General features: G+C 37.9%; 1 protein-coding gene across 1 annotated transcript; it reads right to left on the bottom strand.

Moving 5' to 3' along the window:
• Window positions 1-7,868: 7,868 nt before the first annotated feature.
• On the bottom strand, window positions 7,869-19,152 carry FBXO5 (F-box protein 5; the record flags this gene model as incomplete). Its single annotated transcript, XM_080699897.1, has 5 exons — window positions 7,869-8,120; window positions 8,948-9,130; window positions 10,226-10,316; window positions 11,517-12,234; window positions 19,056-19,152. The coding sequence occupies 5 exons, from the start codon at window positions 19,150-19,152 to the stop codon at window positions 7,869-7,871; spliced, it is 1,341 nt and encodes a 446-aa protein (XP_080556023.1).
• Window positions 19,153-20,310: the final 1,158 nt, after the last annotated feature.

Genomic DNA, 20,310 nt, shown 5'->3' on the forward strand with positions numbered 1-20,310 from the left:
ACATAAAAATAAATAGTAATGGCAATAATAAAGCATTAAGATAAAATCCCAATGAAAATAACATTTTTGAAAACTTTTGGCCTGTTGGCATAATTGTGAAGAAAATGGATGGCCCTGATTGGATGTGGTAAAAAAAAAAAAGATTGGAAATTGTAAAAAAATTACTTAGTTAATTTAAGAAAATATCACCAGAGTAGTGGCAGAAATGCAAAGATATAAAAGAAAGAAATCTGTAAGGAGAAGAGCAGATTTTTTTTTTTTTTGTGGTACTGGGGTTCCTGAAAACCCTTCTACCTCTGGGCTACACTCCCAGACCTATTTTATATTTTTATTTGGAAAGAGGGTCTCTTAAGTCAGAGCGGCTGGCTTCAAACCTGCATGATCCTCCTGTCTCTACCTCCCAAGCATGGAGATTACAAGAATGTGCCACCACACCCGGCAGAAATTTATAATACACAGAAAATGAGAAATACAAAGATTCTAAAAACCAATTTATTAGAAATACCAATAATTTTCCCCCAATTTGGAGACTGAACACTTATGAAGAATGGCTCATAGAAGAAATAAGGGGTAGAATCAAGAAATTTCTAGCAACAAATGAAAATAGAGATAAAACATATCAAAACCTCTGGGACCCTTTGAAGGCGGTATTAAGGGAAAAATTAACAGCACTGAATGCCCATACAAGAACAGAAAATTACCAAATAAATAATGTAATGACATACTTCAAAACTCTTGAAAAACAGGAACAGTCTAACCCCAAATCCAGTAGAAGACAGGAAATTATTAAAATCAGAGCAGAAATCAACGAATTAGAAAATAAAAAATTACAGAAAATCAACAAAACCAAAAGCTGGTTTCTTGAAAAAATTAACAAGATAGATAAGCCATTAGCCATCTTAACAAAAAAAGAGAATCAACCCAAATTATAAAGATAAGAGATGAAAAAGAAGATATTACCACTGACAGTATAGTAATCGAAAGTATTATCAGAAACTACTTTGAAAAAACTATACTCTAACAAAATGGAAAATCTGGAAGAAATTGACAACTTTCTAGATAAATACAACCTTCCTAAACTAAGTAAAAAAGATATAGAAAATTTTAACCAACCAATAGCAACCAAAGAGATTGAATCAGCAATAAAGAGCCTACTATCGAGAAAAGCCTAGGGCCAGATGGTTTCCCAAGTGAATTTTATAAAACCTTTATATTAGAGCTAATCCCGATACTCTTCAATCTATTTTGTGAATTAGAAAGAAACAGGACTCTCCCAAATACATTATATAAAGCCAACATCGCATAAGTACAACAACCAAATAAAGACAGTTTAAGAAAGGAAAACTACAGGCCTATAAAAACAAAGTCAGCTCAAGAAAGGAAAACCACAGGCCTATATTATTGATGAACTTGGATGAAAAACTGCTAAACAAAAATGCATTCAAAACGACATATCCAGAAAATCATACATCATGACAAAGTAGGGTTTATCCCAGGGATGCAAGACTGTTTTGACATATAAAAATCAATCTATGTAATTTATCACATAAACAGAACCAAAGACAAAAGCACATGATCATTTCAATAGAAAAAGCATTTGACAAAATCCAACATCCATTTATTCTAAAAGCACTGCAGAGAATCTGGATAGAAATAAAATGCCTCAACATCATAAAGGCAATCTATAATAGGCCCACAGCTAGCATCATATTAAATGGGGAAAATCTGTGAGAATACTCCCTAAAAACAGGAACAAGACAAGGATATCTATTATCACCACATCTTCTTGATATAGTACTTGAGACTCTCTCCAGAGCAATCAGGCAAGAAAATGAAATCAAAGGAGTACAAATAGGAAAAGAAGAACTCAAACTTTCACTATTTGCAGATGACATATTGTACTTAAAGACCCGACAAACTCAATGAAATGCATATAGAACTGAGCAACAAATTCAGCAAAGTGTCTGGATGCAATTCAATCTTAAAAAATTGGAAGCTTTTCTGCATACCAACTATAAATCCACTAAAAAAGAAATCCAGAAAACACTTCCACTCAGGATATCCCACAAAAAAATAAGATACTTAGGAATAAAGTTAAACAAGGAGGTAAAAGACCTCTACAAAGAAAATTATAAAACACTGAAAAAAGAAATCGAAGAATACCTTAGAAGATGGGCAGGTCCATGTTCATGGATAGGCAGAATAAATATCAAAATGGTTATCCTTCCAAAAGTGATCTACAGATTCAATGCAATATCCATTAAATTAACAAGGTCATTCCTTACAGACATAGAAAAATCAGTCCTTAAATTTGTTTGGAACAATAAAAAACAAAATAGCCAAAGTAGTTCTCAGCAACAAAAAACATGCAGAAGGAATCACAACACCTGACTTTAGAGTATACTACAATGTCATAGTAATAAAAACAGGATGGTACTGGCACAAAAACAGATGCATAGACCAATAGAGCAGCAGAGAAGACTCAAAAACAAATCCATACACTTACAGCCAATTGATTTTTTGACAAAGGGGCCAAAAACATACACAGGAAAAAAGATAACCTGTTCAACAAATGGTGTTGGCAAAACTGGTTAAACTTATGGAAAAAAATGGAAATAAACCCCACTTTCTCACCCTGCACAGGAGTCAATTCAAGACGGATCAAAGACTTAGAAATTAGACCAGAGTCCTTGAGGCTCCTTAAAGAGGACATAGGTCCAACACTGCAATACATAGGCACAGGTAAAAACTTTCTCAGCAAGACCCCAAAGGCACAAGAAACTAAAAGGTGGATCAATAAATTGAATTGCATTAAACTAAATAGCTTCTGTACAGAAATAAAAAAAACCAACAAGCTATCAAGAACCTCTACCAAGATCCAACATAATGGGAGAAGAGTTTTGCCACCTACTCCTCCGATAGAGTACTAATATCTAGAATATACAGAAAACTCAAGAAACTCACCAATAAAAAAACAACGCAATCAAAAAATGGGCAAGAGAACTAAATATATACTTCATTAAAGAAGAAATTCAAATGGCCAATAAATGCATGAAAAAATGTTCAAAATCATCAGCAATCAGAGAGATGCAAATCTACCCTGAGATTTCACCTAACTCCAACTAGAATAGTAATTTTTCAAAAAACAGCAACAACAAATGCTGGTGAGGATGTGGAGAAGTTGGAATTCGAATACATTGTTGGCAGGATTATAAATTAGTGCAACCACTTTGGAAAACAGTATGCAGGATCCTCAGAAGAATGGAACGAACTTGCCATATAATCCAGCATGGGTTTCTACTACTTTTCCCCCTACCTCTGGGTTTCTACTCAAAAGAATAAAAACCAAACTACCAAACTAATGCATGTGTACCTATGTTCATAGCTTCACAATCCACCATTGCCAAACTATGGAAGTAGCCAAGATGTCCATCAATAGATGAATGGATTACAAAACTGTGGCTTATGTACACAGTGGAATTTTACTCAGCCATAAAAAACCACAGTTACATCATTTACAGGGAAATGGATGGAACTAGAGGACATTATGCTAAGTGAGATTAGTCAGTCATAAAAAACAATAAATCAGATGCTCTCCCTAATATGCAGAAGCTAGGGAGAAAGTGAGTCATAGGAAGAACTCTAGACGAAGAAGGAGATACTATAGATGAGCAAGTAATGTGAGCTAACTGAGGGGGATAAGAGGATGGAAGTGGGAAATTCTCTAATGTACATTAACAAACATATCAATGTTAATCACTAAGCCAAACATGAGCAGGAGGGAGGTGGAAGGAAGGGGAGAATTGGGTAAGGGCTAATGATGTGTGCATGTATGCCTCGACCATTTCATACTCCATTAGTATGTATGAATACAACGCACCAGTAAAAATATTTAAAAAGCCTACCTTATATTCCAGTACTAGTACTCTGTGTTATATCATTTTAAATAATATTTACAAAGACATATATCTATTTTTACTGTGACAAGTTATATTATGGCTACTACTAACATTTCAAAAGACATGAGGAGATACTATGAATAGTATGAAAACTATATATGTACATATAAAAATATAATTACATAATATCTATAGATGTATACCTGTATAGTATACATATAATAATGTATGCACTTATAAAATATAAATGAAAATTATAACAAAATATACATATATAATATATATGTATATATATAGGAATAAATGTTTTTATGTTTTCAGTAAACCTTATATATGTAAAAACATATTTCTCTGCCCTTTTATAAGCAGAAAAGTTTTATAATCAAGCACAAGACATCCATCATGGAGAACAATGGTTTTATACATTTTAACTTGGCTCTTTACCTCTACCTTGGATTTAAGAAACACATTTTGATGATTCACACATGTAGCCAAAAGGTGACCTTGACAGTAAGATGACTTAGAGATACATAATGCATAAATAAAGGGAGATCACTCCTCTCATACATGTAATCCTCCACAAGAAATCATTGTGGAAAATTGGAGAAACTGGCTCTATATTGGCATGATGGGTGTGCATTCCTAAAATGAAGAAATAATTATTTTGAGTCTCATTAACTTGCTCAGTACTTTGGAGGCTTACACAGGAGGAGAGAAGTACTAGTATTATAGGTTGATGCCTTTGGGGGATATTCAAAGCCCCCAATGGATTAATAAAAGCAACCTTTCATTTATTGAAAGCATATTTATTGAATACCTACAATAAGCCAAGTACTGTTCCAACACTTGGGGAAGCGATGAAGAAATGGACATAGACATCCCTCTCGTGTGTCTGTCGGGTAAAAGTAGCCCACCTGCATAGGCCCTGGTGAACCCTGACACACACGTGGTAGCAGTTGGCTTCATTTAGTAGTTTTCTACTCTGAAATTTTCAATGTAGCTCCTAGGATACACAGGGTTGTGTTTTCATTAGCTCTCACTTAGGTAAGGTTTACTGTATGTCAGATGGGGTTACAAGAGATTTCTGTGTCTAAACTCAGTCAGTTAACATGCACAACTGCCGGAAAGGCAGCTTGTGACTCTCAATATACAACAATGAAAACAATGTTGCACAGAAAAAATGAAGGCGTTTCCTCAGCCACAGAGCTGATAAACAGCAGGCCTGGGATGGGAAGTCAGGGGGTTTGGCTTCAGGTCCTCTGCTCTCAACCACAACACCTTGGAGTAATGAAATTTGAACCATTTAAATCAAGTCCTAAAAGTTTCTCCTATTGAAAGAGTCGCTGCAAACTTGTGAATTAGCTGGGTTTATTGCGCCCTCTGGTGGATAACCAAAGAAAGCAAAGAAAGGGAACTTTGTGCACTATAGGAAGGCATTATTTGCTAAAATCTTCAAAAGTTCAAACTGGGCATAGTGCTGCACACTTATAATCCCAGCATTTGGGAGGCTGAGATTGGAGGATCGCGGTTCGCGGACAGCCTCAGCCTCAGCTACTTAGTGAGGCCCTCTGCAACTCTGTGAGACCCGGTTTCAAAATAAAGAATAAAAAACAGGGCAGGGGGTGTAGCTCAGAGGTCGAATGCCCCTGGGTTCCACCCCCACACCCGATAAATAAATAAATAGAAATAAAAAATTTAAAAAAATTATAAGCTTATTTCAACAAAAGCAGCATGAACTGTGTAATGCATCTGTCTGACACTCTACATCCCACTCTACATCCCCATCTAGTTCTTCATTCTTTCATCAAATTCAGAAGTAGTTCCCAAGCCCTTTCTAGGGAACTTTTGTGACAAGAGGTCTAGACCTGCATTGGTAGACGTTTCCTGTCCTGCTGGGAGTGAGGATGAGGCAGAAACCAACACGGGTGAGTTAGAGCCATGAATGGCAGGGCTCTGAAGGGCAGTGTTCCAGTCATCTTGGCTGACATCCATTTCTTCTTTCCTAGAAAATGTGCTCCACCATGGTTTAGATCTGGTATGTCCCCCCAAGGGCTGCTGTGTTGAAACCATAATCCTCAACACAACAAGGTTCAGAGGGAGGCTTTTAGACAATGATTGGATGGTGAGGACAGGAACCCCATCAGTGGATTCACCCACTGGATGGATCAAGAATTTCAAAGGATTTAACTGGATGGTAACTCTAGGCAGGTAGGACATGGCTGGAGGAGACAGACCAAGGGGCCGTGTCCTTCTCCTCTCTCTCCGTCTCCCCTTCCTAGCTGCCATAGCTGAACATATTTCCTCTACCACATCTTCCTGTGACGTTCTGCCTCTCTTCAGGCCCAATTGTGAGCCCAAGTCAATTTCTCCCCCTCTAAATTGTTCCTCTTACTGGTCAGGAAAAAGTTGACTAATACATATTCTCATCTCCCTATGGAGGACATATTTGTAACAAGTCTGAGAGTTGTGTTAGATGGTTACATCATTGCCTATAGGTTATGGTGTCCAAAGACTCTGCTGGTACTTATTTGCTATATGATCTTAGACCAACGTTGTCCAATATAAATGCAAAGTGTATGTAATTTAATGTTTATAATTCAGCGAATGTAATTAAATTTTTTTTAGTTGCCATTCAGAAAGGATAAAGCAGGTAAAATAAACCTTCATAATATTTTATTTAACCCAGCCTATCTAAGATGCCAGTTTAATGGATAGGCAAATGTGAAAATTGATATTTTGCTTTTTTTCATAAGAAATCTTCAATATCTAGTGTTCTTTTCAATGGGGAGCCACATTTCACATGTTCAGTGGTCACAGTTGCTTCTGCATTGGTTAACAAGAATCTAAACTTCTAAAGTAAGCAGTGTTTTAAAATGTTTAAGCAAGACTTGTACCCTTCATAGGTGAGGTCAATAAATTGTCTATTCTAACTTAACACTAAGTATAGACTTAATTTTCTGACAACATAACTGAAACAGAAAAGCAATAATATTGTTTCATCCATTTTTGTATTAAACTTCATGTGAATAAGCATACTCAAAAGGATGGTGTTATAAGAGTGCCACCTGGTGGTATTGTGATTACATTGTTGAAGAAGTGAGGAAGAAAGGAATATTACCAAACCATCAGGGTAGGAATGTAAGAAATTACTTTAGTATAATTTAAATTGTTTCTCATATGCAGACTTAAGCAGGTCCTTAGGTCGTGTAACTGGGCATGACAAGCTTTCCAGACAGTGAACACGGAAATGCTAAATTCCTCAGTACCAAATAACACTCCAATGTGGACGGTGGTTCACAGCAGATGGGCCTCAGTGCTCACATGTCGATATGGTATTTGCTTCAGCGAAACATGTGATACCAATAACTGCTTCTGAGATGAATATATTCACAGTAAAAGACGGACATTGTTAAGCTTACAAAAATTTTATTCACAACTAACTTATTGGTATATACATGATGTTTATTTTCTCGCTTTGACATATAAAAAAAGATATATTTACACATATACAGAAATATCAAAAGTGACTTCAGAAATTTAAAAAAACCACAAGATTTAAGATAGGGGAAAGATATACACAGAAAAAATAGTTTAATAAAGGTGGAAAAACATTTAAATCGACAGACTTCAGAAGTTGATATTAACTTTGTGAACAAAATAAAATGTCTAAAATGCTGGGTAAAAGTGCATGGTTCCTTTACCATAAAATTGAGTTTTATTTTACCTTTTAAATTGTAAATACAACTATGTGGAATTTTCCCCTTTTCTTAAAATACTTGAATTTTAAACTTTTCCACATTAAGTTGTAAAATATTTTAAGAGGTTGTGTATATATTTACTGGGGCAAAAAACCCAGGTACTACAATGATTTCAACATAAAAGTGAAAATCACAACACAACTATTTATATATAATTTTTTTTTAGATTAAAACCTAACATTTTCTAACTAACCAACATTTGATAAAGAAATCACAATCTTTGTAAATTCTTTTTGCTTTTTTTAGTGCCAGGGAGAGGGTTCGTTTTACAACTGGCTTTTAGGAGCTTGCCACTCGAACAGTCTTTGTTAGTATGATAAGCACACAGACACCTTGTACAATAATCAAATCCACAGCCTTCTCGCTTGCAGGTTGCACGCTGTAAATAGCAATCATATTTTGCAGGTGAGTTACAGCGAATGCAGGCTTTGAGGCTTTCATTCTTTTTCAAAGTCTTGGCAACCTAAAGGGAAAAAAAAATACAAAAACAGAAACATGAGTATATTTTAATAAGGAATGTCTAGTAAAAGTAAGAAGGGTATCTCAGTGCCTTCCCCAAATACACACATAAAACCCAATTGTCACACACTAAGACAATTCCCACCCGGAGTGAGCTGACTGTTCAGTGGGTGAGGCCAGCGTCATTTGTCAAATGGTCCAATGGCTGCTACTACTTTTAGATCCACTGTCTCTTACCACAGGGATGCAACTTGCACATCAATGTCTAAAGGCCACCATCTCTGTAGTCTTCCTCCTGTCACTGAGGAGTTGGTTGCTCTTTGACCTTCAGTTTGTTTTTAAAACCACTTATCATATTAACAAGGCTTTTTTACTTTTTAGTTGCTATCTTCCATTTTATTTCAAAGCACGCATTCTAAAGTTATGTTTTTAAAATTAAGCTTCCAAATGGTGCTTATGTGACATGCACATCACCCAGCAATTTGAAGGCATTAATAGGATGGAGCCTTTGATTTCTGAAAGCTGGACTTTTTCTGCCTCAGCCTTCTTCAATTACAAAAGGTAGCAATCATAAAATGTACTAAATAGTTTTATAAAAAAATTTCAGTATCTTTTTTGAAAGTGAGATGAAGGGAACAGAAAGTTAAGACCTCTATTAATTCCTTAGTCATGGTACTCAACAGCATCAGGTGTCATAATTTGGTAGGAATTATATTAGTTATTACCTACATCCAAATTCTATTTTGACTAAGTTCTTTTCTATTTCTCACTTTAAACCTCTTAATAATGAATGTCCCATGTTTCTAATTTAATGATTAAATATACAATTACCTCAGAAAATTGATTGTGCCGACTATAAGTAGAATCTTTCTGATCACTTTGACTGGATACCTTGGTTTGAGCACTTTTAGAGGCAGGAGCTTGGGATGCAGATTTTTGGATAGATGCTAGTGCGGTTCTGAACATAACATATTCTCTGGTTGAAGTATGTGCTGAAAATTTAATGCTGTTTTCCTAATTAAAAAAAGTTTTAATAGAAGTTAAAATCTTTTTCTCTATATCAATTCAATAATCATTTAAGTTTATACATGTAAGAAAGATCAAACAGGAGTATAATGGACTCATTTCCACATCAAAAATGCTTGGCATATGCTTAAACACAATTGCAATAACTAGTCATATAGATATTTAAAGCCTAATTCATCAGAAGAAAATGTGAACCACAAACTGAGAAATCACTTTACACGCATAGTCTACCTGGTATTCAAAACATAATTTATAATTAACCCATGCCAAAGTACAGGCAGAACAAATGGTCATTCTTCCCATCATCAGTAAATCACAGTAAGCACATTTAAGTATAATCTCAGTGTTATGAGTAGATTTAAGGACTGAATTGTTTTTTTCAGTACTAGAAATGAACCCAGAGGCATTCTAACTCTGAGCAACACCCCCAGCCCTATTTTTTATTCTTTATTTTTGAAACAAGGTATCACTAAATTGTAGAGGGCCTTACTAAGTAGCTGAAGCTGGCAGTAAATCTGCAATCCTCCAGTCTCAGCCTCCAAAGTACTGGGATTACAAGCATGTGCTACCGTGCCCAGTTAAGTTTGAACTTTTAATCATGTATTGATCTTGATTCTCAAAAATATCTAGTTATCAAGTATTAAAGTACATGCATTTCCCTTCTATAGTAAGAATTTTCAGTATGTTAATTTACTGTTTTTCTGGCAAAAATAAAAAAAATTACTTTTTATATAGCCCCTATTTCTTAATAACTAAGAAGTGTAAACACAATAGATTTCCAAATTCTCCAAAGGTTATAAAACATACATACAAATGGCAGCAAAGATGACAACTCTCATTATCTCAGAACTGAGTTATTTCCTCCTTATCACTTTAGACATTCTATTTTTAGAAAGAACCCAATAAATAAATGAGGTGGGGTTCCTGTCTCCATTTTATGAATATGATTTCTTAATGTCTTCTAATGAAAGGCTGAAATGTTCTTTGAGAGGATTTCGAGATTACTGGTTTTTCTTTCCTTATTTCAAAGGGTAAAACACTATCTGTTGTTTTTAAAATAAAACATCAATTACAAAGACTTACAGTAACTCTTTGCATTGCTTTACTGTACAACTGGAATGACCCCTTATCATCTTCTAGAATCTTTTTCCAAGTTGTGCTCACTTTAGACATACTGGAAAATAAATGATCATAAAGAAAACAAATCACCACAAAGATGCTGAAATGAACAGTACAGATAAAACTAACAGTGTAAAATTGAAAATTATATATTAGCACTGCTTCTCAAATATGACATTAGAATTGATTAGGACACTTAATAAGATTTAAAGGCACCCACGTCTACTTGTTTGAGTTCAACTGGTATATAGTAGAGCCTCGAGTACTTAAATTTTAAAAGCTCCCCATCAAGTAATTCTAGTGCATCTAGATTAAGAAACACCACTTTGTAATTTTATTTTTCTAAATGGGTGAACACCAAATAGATATATGTATATACATATGCACTGTATATATGACACCACTGTTAACTGCTCGGTAAAATGTACATTTTGAAGTACTCTAGGACATACCATTAGTAGAAATCAATATGAAAGCCCATTATGTTAATACCTAAAAGTATAATTTGTGATGGTTATATAAAAAGCTCACCACAATAAAAACCAACACTTACTTCTGTTTCACTTTAGCTATATTTCATAAAACTAGTATAAAGCCACATCTGCACAAAGTATTTCTAAATAATCTTGCAGAAAGCCAGAATTTAAACTCAATGGAGAATTAAATTTAACCTATCCATCCAAGTCTATCTAATCACCTTAATTCTCAAAGTTACCAAATTCTTATTTTACTTGGTGAAAAAGGGAAGAAAAAGTAGTTAATATAAGGATCCTATTTCATAACTAAATCCCTATTTATGGGTCTCTATATTTTAACCGCTGTGAAACTTAGAAGAGGCCTGCATCAAAAATGACCCCCAAACAACAGAAATTATCTCATACTTCACGTGTGACAAAAAGCCATAATACCTCTTAGACTGGGAACTAAGCTGCTATTTTACAGTTAACCTCCAATGACTTAACTCATAAATTAGAAATTCTACAAGTATAAAAAATGAAAGATGCCCAATCTAGTAGAAACATTTTCTAACAGCATGAACATGAAATTCTATATTAAAGTAGATTTCACGAACTACATTAAATGCATCCTTTTTCAAGATTTTCTTTCATCGTAGTGGCACACTTGTAGTGAATGAATACTAAGCAATCAAGCAAAAGTCATTATCTCAATGAAACAACATATTAGACTACAACTGAGCCATCTCACAAGAATATGCAGTAGATTGTACTAGTATACGCAAAGCAGTACTACTCACCTGATTAAGTCCATATCACTGAGCTTTGCCAAAATGTTGGCTAGGAGATGTCTGAGACTCCTTCGGAAGAGTTCACCGAGGATATCTACATATTCTAGGCCCATTTTCCTGCCAATTATAGCCTGTAGTTTAAAGTTTGCACTGGATATAATGTCCTTCAGCATTTCACGATCGATTTTAGGATTCCGTTTGGCATTCTTTTTTAATGTTGAACAAACCACTCTTTCAAAATGAAGAACTGGCAGCAAGTTTTTGTTTGGATACTGGTCTGGGCTTTCTATCTGTAGCAGGCAGGACTGCGGACTGTTTCTGAAACTTTCTTCCAGGATAAGGCTTCCTTCTTCATGTTCATTGAGGCCAGTTTGTTGAGTAAATGAGGAATAGCCACTGTCTTCATAAAACCTACTAGTCTCTAGTTCTTCTACTTCATTTGAACTATTAAGTGTCTGTTGCACATGTCGATTTTCCTTGTTATGCAAGGGTTTGCTTTTAGTTTCAAGTTCTAGAGTCCTAGGCCTCACAATTGGTGACTCACTGTATGATAACCTTTCATAGTCTTTAAGGCAATCTTTACAAGAACCTTCCAAATGTCCAGGAGTGTAGGAACCTTGTCTTCCATTATCGTCTGGTTTTACCAGTTTAAGTTCAGAATGAACATGCTGACAATTAAAATCACACTTCATTTTGACAGAAAGAGCGCAACTTTCTTCTTTACAACCTACAAAAAGAACACAACATTTACTTCTTAATTGCAAAATTTCACATCCCTACTCCTTAAATTTGGATGCATAAGGATTTAGTTACTTAGCATTCTTTTAGCCCTATATATTGCATGCATACATTTGTGTATAAGGAAAGCTGGAAATGATCTGAGCTTAATTACTGATATGACAATACTGTGAGGAAATATCAGCTCTTTCAAATGTATACATGTACTTATTTTTTGAAAAGTTACTTTAGAGCAGATTGCTTCTATATAGCCATGACATTTGACTATTTAGAATCTATATTTGATATTTGATGAGGGAAAAAAACTGATGAAGGTGGAGACACACACACACACACACACACACACACACACACACACACCTGTGTGAAGAGGCATGTGCAGTATCTAAAGTCAAAACTATCCTCATCACAAATACTTCTAGAATCAGTGCTTGTATCCTGGATTGAAATGATTACATCAGCATTCTTAACTTATTCTTCCTGAACTCCTATAATTCTCATTTACTCTTTTATTCTGATCTAGACTCTAGGTAACTGACATACTTAAAGTAGCTGTGAACCCTAATAGATAATACAGTGAAGCACTGGAACATCTCTTTTACCTAACATGTGCTAGAAATGCTGCTTTATTTAATTATTGGACGAAGATACTTTATGACTAATGAAAACCAGAAAGATACTTCAACTACAAACCAGAAGACTTAGTAAATCAGAAAAATAAGTTTTAATACTATCAGCGAATTATGCAATTATTTCTGAACATTATTCATAATTACTGATTCAATGTGTGTGTGTGTGTGTGTGTGTGTGTGTGTGTGTGTGTGTGTTACTGGGGATGGAACCTAGGGGCATTCTACCTCCAAGCTACATCCCCAGCCCTATTTTTTATTCTTTTATTTTTGAAACAGGGTCTCACTGAGTCGCAAAGGGCCTCACTAGGTAGTAAGTAGCTGAGGCTAATGGCAAACCGCAATCTTCCTGTCTCAGCCTCCCAAAGACTGGGATTACAAGCATGCGCCACCAGGCCCAACTACAGATTCAATCTTTAAGTTTAAAAAAAATAAAATAAAAAAGCCAAGGATTTTGCCCAGGAATGTTTCTCCCAAGCTTAGTAACTAAGAGATCAGTAAAGCCACAAAGAAAGCAGCATTTTAAGATACTTTCAAGCTTTTAAATTTCTACTGACATTTCAGACCATTTAATTCTTGTTCTTGTATACTGTTCCACACACTATAGGATGCTTAGCAGCTTTCATTCATTAGATTATCAGTAGCAGCCCCTATCCACAAGGTACAACAATAAACTAATTTCTCCGGTATTTTAGTCATTGCCAAATACAGGGGAAGGAAGGTGGTGATGTCAAAATTTCCCTCTTTCCTCAGTTAAGAACTGTAGCTATACAGAGTAATTAGGACTGTCAGAAAGTAGGGGTTGGGAGGGTTATTCATCGAAGGAGGACTTGAACCCACAGCACTGAGAAGGAATATGGAAGATGGGTTCAGGATAAGTGTTTAGCACTATTTAAGAAGCCACGATCATGCTAGAGCTTGGATTAAACCTAAAAACTAGGTTTAAGCTAAAAGTTCAGGGGCATTAACAAGTATATAAATATATAAATTCTTACTTTCCAATTAACCACAAATTAGGTGGATCCTTTCTCAGAAAAGTAAAAAAGTGTCATGAAATTTTTTTTTCCTATTCCTGACTTAACTGAAAAAATTTCCTTTCAATAATAACACAATTTATCTGAGAGGATTAAAAAGGCACACCTTTTACTTTGTTTAGCTGTCCAAAACTGAACTTCAGGAACTTTTTTTCAAAAGCACATTCCCTTTGTCTTTAGAATCCAGTTTCTGGGAGACTGTCCTATAGAACCTTTTGATTCAGTACCATTGTTTGAAAGCTACATTTCTTTAAAATAGGGCTTACCAACAACCCAAATACTTTATACTCATTTAAAAATTTGCAATTTCCAAACAGTTGTTCCTAACAACCTTCTGAGGAGGGCTAGAGAGCAATTCTTATTACCTTATTTTTATAATGTAGCACAATGAACCTCAGTTAAGTAGACTGTATAAGATGGGCAAGTAGCTGAAAAAGCCAGTTATCACTCACTGTTACTGACTGTGAATCCAGTGCTCTTTCTAGGCCCTAACCTGGGAAAGAGGTGTTTTAAAAACATAAACCTGCTGGGTAAGTGGTGCAAGTCTGTAATCCCAGTACTTGGGAAGCAGAGACAAGAGGATCGCAGGTTAAAAAAAAAAGGGGTGGGGGTGGGAGTTGTAGCTTAAATGTAGAATACCCCTGGGTACAATCCCCAGTAAAAAAAAAGGTAAAACAAGACATAAACCTGCTTATGAATGATAGAAAAGCTAGAATTTGTGATGCAAGAAGTTTTGTTTTCATTTAAGGTACAAAGGAAACACCTTTACACTTTTCATGTCATTTAATAAGTCTTTAGTCATTGTTCAAGTATAGCTTCAGACTCTGCCTGATAGTGCTACTAATTTCAAATTTCTAAGGTCCCTGTAAATTCCTTAAAGAAAAGGCATGACTGCCATTGCTTGCATCACAATCTCAAGCAAACGGTACAGTGCTTGATGCATAATATAAAAACATTTCCTCATACTTTAATTAAAACCAACATCAGAATCTGTACTTATCAAATCAGTACTGAAGGAACATAAAACAAACAAAATGACTACTATTGCAACATTTTTTGGGTTTTTCTGGATGCTGGGGAATGAACCCAAGGTCTTATATCCCCAATCCTTGTATTTTCACATGTATCGTATTGCACAGAATTCTTTTACATCCAGCAATATGTACCTAACTCTTCCATTACTATGATATGTCAACTAATAAATCAATATTGATGTGCTATTATTAACTATTATTATTAATTAGTTGGTCCCTTAGTTTCAATCTATTGTCTTTTTCTTCCTTTCTCATTCCAGGTCCCTATACAGGCCACCTTATGACATTTAGTGGCCATGTTTCTATAGGTTTCACTTGGCTATATTAATTTCTGACTTCACATCCTATCAAGGGCAAATGTAATCAATGTGATTTACCATTTACAATGTTTACTGTAATCACGTGAAGACGTGTTGGTCACTTTTCTCCACTGTAAAAGTCTCATTTTCATTCCTTTTGCATACCATGCTCTTTTTGTGTGAGTTTGTAATAGTGGGGATTGAACCCAGGGGCATTCTATCTCTGAGCTCCACCCCCAGCTGATTCTATTCTTTATTTTGAAACAGCATCTTAGTAAGTTGTGGGGGGCCTCTCAAGTTGTAAAGGCTGGCTGTGAACCTGTGATCTCAGTCTCCCAAGTACTGGGATCACAAGCATGCACCACCATGCCCAGTGAGCAACCATACTCTGGAAGGAAGTTGCAATGCACAGCTTACACTTTAAAGAATTGTTAAATTTTAGCCAGACTTGGTGGAGCATACTTGTAATCCCAGTATTTGAGAGGTTGAGATAGGAGGATCTCAGGCTCACAGCCAACCTCAGCTACTTAGTGAAGCTCTCAGCAACTTACTGAGACCCTGTTTCAAAATAAAGAATTAAAAAAAAAGAAAACTGGGTTGGGGGCATAGCATAGTTCAGAGGTAGACTGCCCCTGAGTTAAGTCCCGAGTACCAAAAAAAAGGGGGGGGGGTAAGTTTTGTTACATCTCTGAGGGGGAGTAAATACATCTAATCATTTGAAATTTCTCTGCACAGAAGACTTATCTCTTCTCTCCCATTTGTTTACTTATTAAGCCATTTAGATCAGTATAGACCCATGGACTTTGGGTTATAATCCAATACTACTTAAGTTGTTGCTCAAATTTATTCTAGCTTTCATTATTATGAATAGTGATATATGACATACTTGCAAATAAAACTTTTTTTTTTGCATTTCTTACTTTCTGGCACTACAATATGCTCCTGGTTCTTTTCATTACAAGAAGGCATTAGAGAAAACAGTTAAATTTGGTTGCAGATTTAACTTTATGAAATGTGCAATGAATTTTTTCTCACTATGGCATACTGGAAAATAAGTTCAATTAAATACTACCACTTATAAAAAAAAATCCAAAAGGCTAAATCCATGTCTTTAACTAGTCAAGTAATTTCCAATGACCAAACCAAATGTTCCAAGCAATTCAGGAAATAACTGACCTGCTACTATCCAGAGAGAGAGAAATGGTATATAATTCCATACCCACTTGAATTAGACAAACTAGGGTCAGCATCTAATTCTGTCACTTCATTTATATCAATTAGTGACAGGATGAGCAAGATAATAGTCACGGATATTTTAGAAGTGATATTCTGAAATCGGAAAGCCTTAAGGAAATCCGTCGGGAGAGTTACAGATTTAGGGAAAATACAGAAAGCAAAGACAAATGTTCAAGAGTAAGACCAACAGGACTGCAACTTAGTGAGACACAGAATGATTAAAAAATGTGTGCATTTATGTCACTATCACTGTGAACTGCATTATGATATAAGACGATGATGCACCGATAAAAGTAGTTAAGTAGAAGCAAAGAAGTTAGCTAGAATTAAAAAAAAAAAAAATCAATGGAGTCCAGACAGTTAAGGACCAATAACTAGGATGACTGTTGTAGAAATGAAGATAACTGCATAGATTCAAGATCCATTAAGTAGGAATGTGAAGCCAACATTAATTTGCTAATAATGTACTAGGTGTGAATGATTAAGTGGAATAACAAATACCCTTGGGTTAAAAACTGGAGCATCTAATAAAGTACCATTTTGACTTGGAAAAAACTGACAAATTTTCAAGGACTCAGTTTCTTGAATCCACAAAATGGAAGAAACTAAAACTGGACTAAATGCAAGGCAAAGTCCCTATCATAAGAGTTTAATCGGTAGGATCTCTTTGTCATTCACAATAAGCCCCCCTCATAATCTTTATACTGAAAACCATGAGCACTTTAAAGTGGTAAATTATACCACACCTTAAAGTGTACAGTTAGGATTCAGAACCAAGTTCAAATGAAAATCCTTGACCGGTCTTTTGAGTAGCTCTGTTAACTTGGAACAGTGTCTTTGTATTATCAGAATTTTTGGTTGTCCCTAAAATAAAAGATACCAATGAGATTAAAATATTGCATTTGTAAAATTCTCATTTACCAACTCATGGGTCAATAGTAAAAAAAAAAAAAAAAAAAAAAGTGGCATTATAGTGAACTCCCCAAATTTGGCCTTCCATTTAACTTTCCAATATAAACCTATCATCCCAAACTTAAATACTATAAATAAGGTTCCAGAGGTTAAAAATCTGTATAGCTCTTACAAAATGTTAAGTAAGTTCCAGTCTCCAACACCCATAACCACTATGTGCTCAGTGTTAGGCATGGTCATTCCTTAAGAACGTAAGAGACATCCAAGGCTCATGGCCGAAAGCTGAAAATTAGCCATAATCCTCAAAACCCTTTTATTTTGGTAAAAGACTACTTTGAAAAATATGTGGGTACAATCATGTTTTAAATTTCTTTTCCTCAAACCTGTAAACAGAAAGGAAAAATGGAGGCAGCTAATACTTCCAAAGGAAGAAATGTAGTAAAGACAAACTGAAGTTAATTTAAAAAAAAAATCCCATCATAAAGCTAACCAGACTCAGAATTTCAAAGGGAGACACATGAATCAGGATTTTTGAGAAATATGCTGAACCTGTGCTTTATTCCCCCCAAGACTCCATCTCTCATACAAGAGGCATTCCTAAACAGTTCAATATAAAATCCGTCTCTAATACAAGAGGCATTCCTAAACAGTTCAATATAAAATTGATAATATCTTCATTTCTGGTCAGTTGTGAGGTGAAATAAGTGCATTATACTTTTATTTTGAGACTTCAACAAAGAAAAATTTAAAAAAGTATTTGCATGCCTCCCAATTCTACTCAAGTTTTGGATTAAAACATTATGCAATTTCTCAGAAGTACAGGCAAAAAATAACTCCAGTTCTCATAAAATCAGCTAAATACTGTAGACAAATTCAAGATTTTATAGCCCAAAGTGTTTTTTTTTTTTAACTCTCTCCTTTTGACCTCAGGCCTTGGGACTGAGCTATTGAACCAAGAGAAGAAAGTTGAAAACTAACGTTTTTCTTAGTTTTCCCAGTTGAGATTGTTGGGCTGGGGGGGGGGGTGTCTCTCCATTTGGCGGGAGTAGGGAGGTAGACCCTGGAAGTCCTGAGGTCGGAGGACGTCCCCTCAGGGCGCGGAACTTGCAGAGGCGGGAGATAGATAACCGCGAGCTGGATCTCCCGCGCCCGCCACCAAGACCCAGGAGGCGGAAAGTTGGGGAAACTGACTTCAAGTGTGAGGGTGCAGGCGGATGCCTTACAGGGGCGCAAGGAATGGGGTGAGGCACCTGGCCACCCCCCGGGGCTGCCGGGCTGCAGCCCTGTCACAGCCGGGCCCTTGGTGGGGGAGGGGAGGGGACATTTGGCGCCCATTCCGGCGGCGTGGGGACAGGTAGATCCTCCCCGCAGATCCCGCCGCCCGGCCCAACGCCACCTGCACCTCGCTGGGCGGGAGCCCCGGCTCGACGTGGGCAGAGGGTCCCCGCGGCCCGCCACCCCTCTCCATCGCATCTGCCCCCCTCCCCGAACCCCAGCCTTCTTCCTCTCCCACCCAAGACCCCCACCACCTCCTACCCGAAGCCTCGCGTGTCCTGGCGCTCAGGCTCTGGACGATGCCGGGCCTGGGGTTGCCGCGAGCGCCCCTCCCGGTGCACCCCTCCCGGGTCCCGCACCCGCCGCCCCCGCGCCCGCGCCCCTCACTCACTGTCCAAGGGGCGAGGGTGCACGGCCACGGTCACCGGGCTGCAGCTGCTGGAGCAGGAGGGTGGCCGTGAGACGCAGCTGCAGGGGCGCCCGCTCATGCCAGTGGACTCGGGGTCCGCCTCAGGTGCAAGAACTGCCAGACCCGCGGCCGAGCCGGCCGCCCGCTTCTCAGAATAGTCTTAAAAGGCGCCAGCTGGTACTTTTAAAATCTTTGAATTTGGTGCCCAAATCCGCGCGGCCCAATGGGGCGCTTGGCTTGCAAGGATAGCACCAATAGGAAAACAGCGGGAGGGACGCGCTGATCCATACCCAATTGGAGGCGTCGGAGGCGGGGCCAAACGGCGAGGCCCAGCCCTCTCCATCCTCCGGGCTCCAGACGTCCCAAAAGATGCTGCGGCGGAGGCGGGGCCTCCAGGGCGGGGAGCCCGCCGCCCGGCCGCACGTGGGGAGAGCCTACCGCGCATGCGTGCGCCCGCCACGCTTCCCTCCGCAGCCTGGGAGCGGGCTTCCTGCGAGTCCCAACTTCAGCCAGAAGATGACTCTGGCTGCTGCTTGGAGGTCTCGGATGGGCACAAATAATACCAGACTTCCTTCGATCGTCTCGCAAGTGAGAGGTCGGTGAGCGGCAACTCTGGTCGTCCCGGAATCCAGACTTTCCGGAAGACAAGCCCTCCCCCCAGCCCTACGGAGCCCGCCTCTCTAGGATTTAGGCGCGCTCTCCTCTCCCTCCTATTTTGGCCCCTCCCTCGGCCCACTGCCTGTGCGCAGGCGCCTTTGGCGGGTGGGGTTGCGGACTTGGCGGGTTGGTGCATGCGCACTGGGGTCGTCCCCCTCCCGCGGCTCCCTCCGGGGCGGGGCGGGGCGCGGAGCGGAGCTGGTACCCGCGCGGAGGTGCGTTATCTCTCCCTGCGCGGAGCTGGGCGTGCCCGACGCTGCTGCGCGGTGGCGGGAGGCTGGGAACCAGTTTTTTCTGGGCCTTCCCACTTGGCTGAGGGTGGGGCAGAGTCACTCTTACCTTTTTAGCGCCCCTTTTAAAATACTTAAAATACCTTTTAAGTATTTTAATACTTTTAAAAATGTATTTTTAGCCATCATTGATGGGGCGTTAAGTTTACTGAATTTGAATTTACCATCTTCTCTTTAGTTGTTGTTTACGTCATGAACTAAGAAGCACGAACCACAGTAGTCCTGCTAAATAAATAAATTTCCCACCCTTTTGGGCTTTGAGCCTCCTGGATCGCAGGGATGGATGAATT

This window comes from Muscardinus avellanarius, assembly GCF_963383645.1.
Source record: "Muscardinus avellanarius genome assembly, chromosome: 8".
Taxonomy (NCBI): Eukaryota; Metazoa; Chordata; class Mammalia; order Rodentia; family Gliridae; genus Muscardinus; species Muscardinus avellanarius.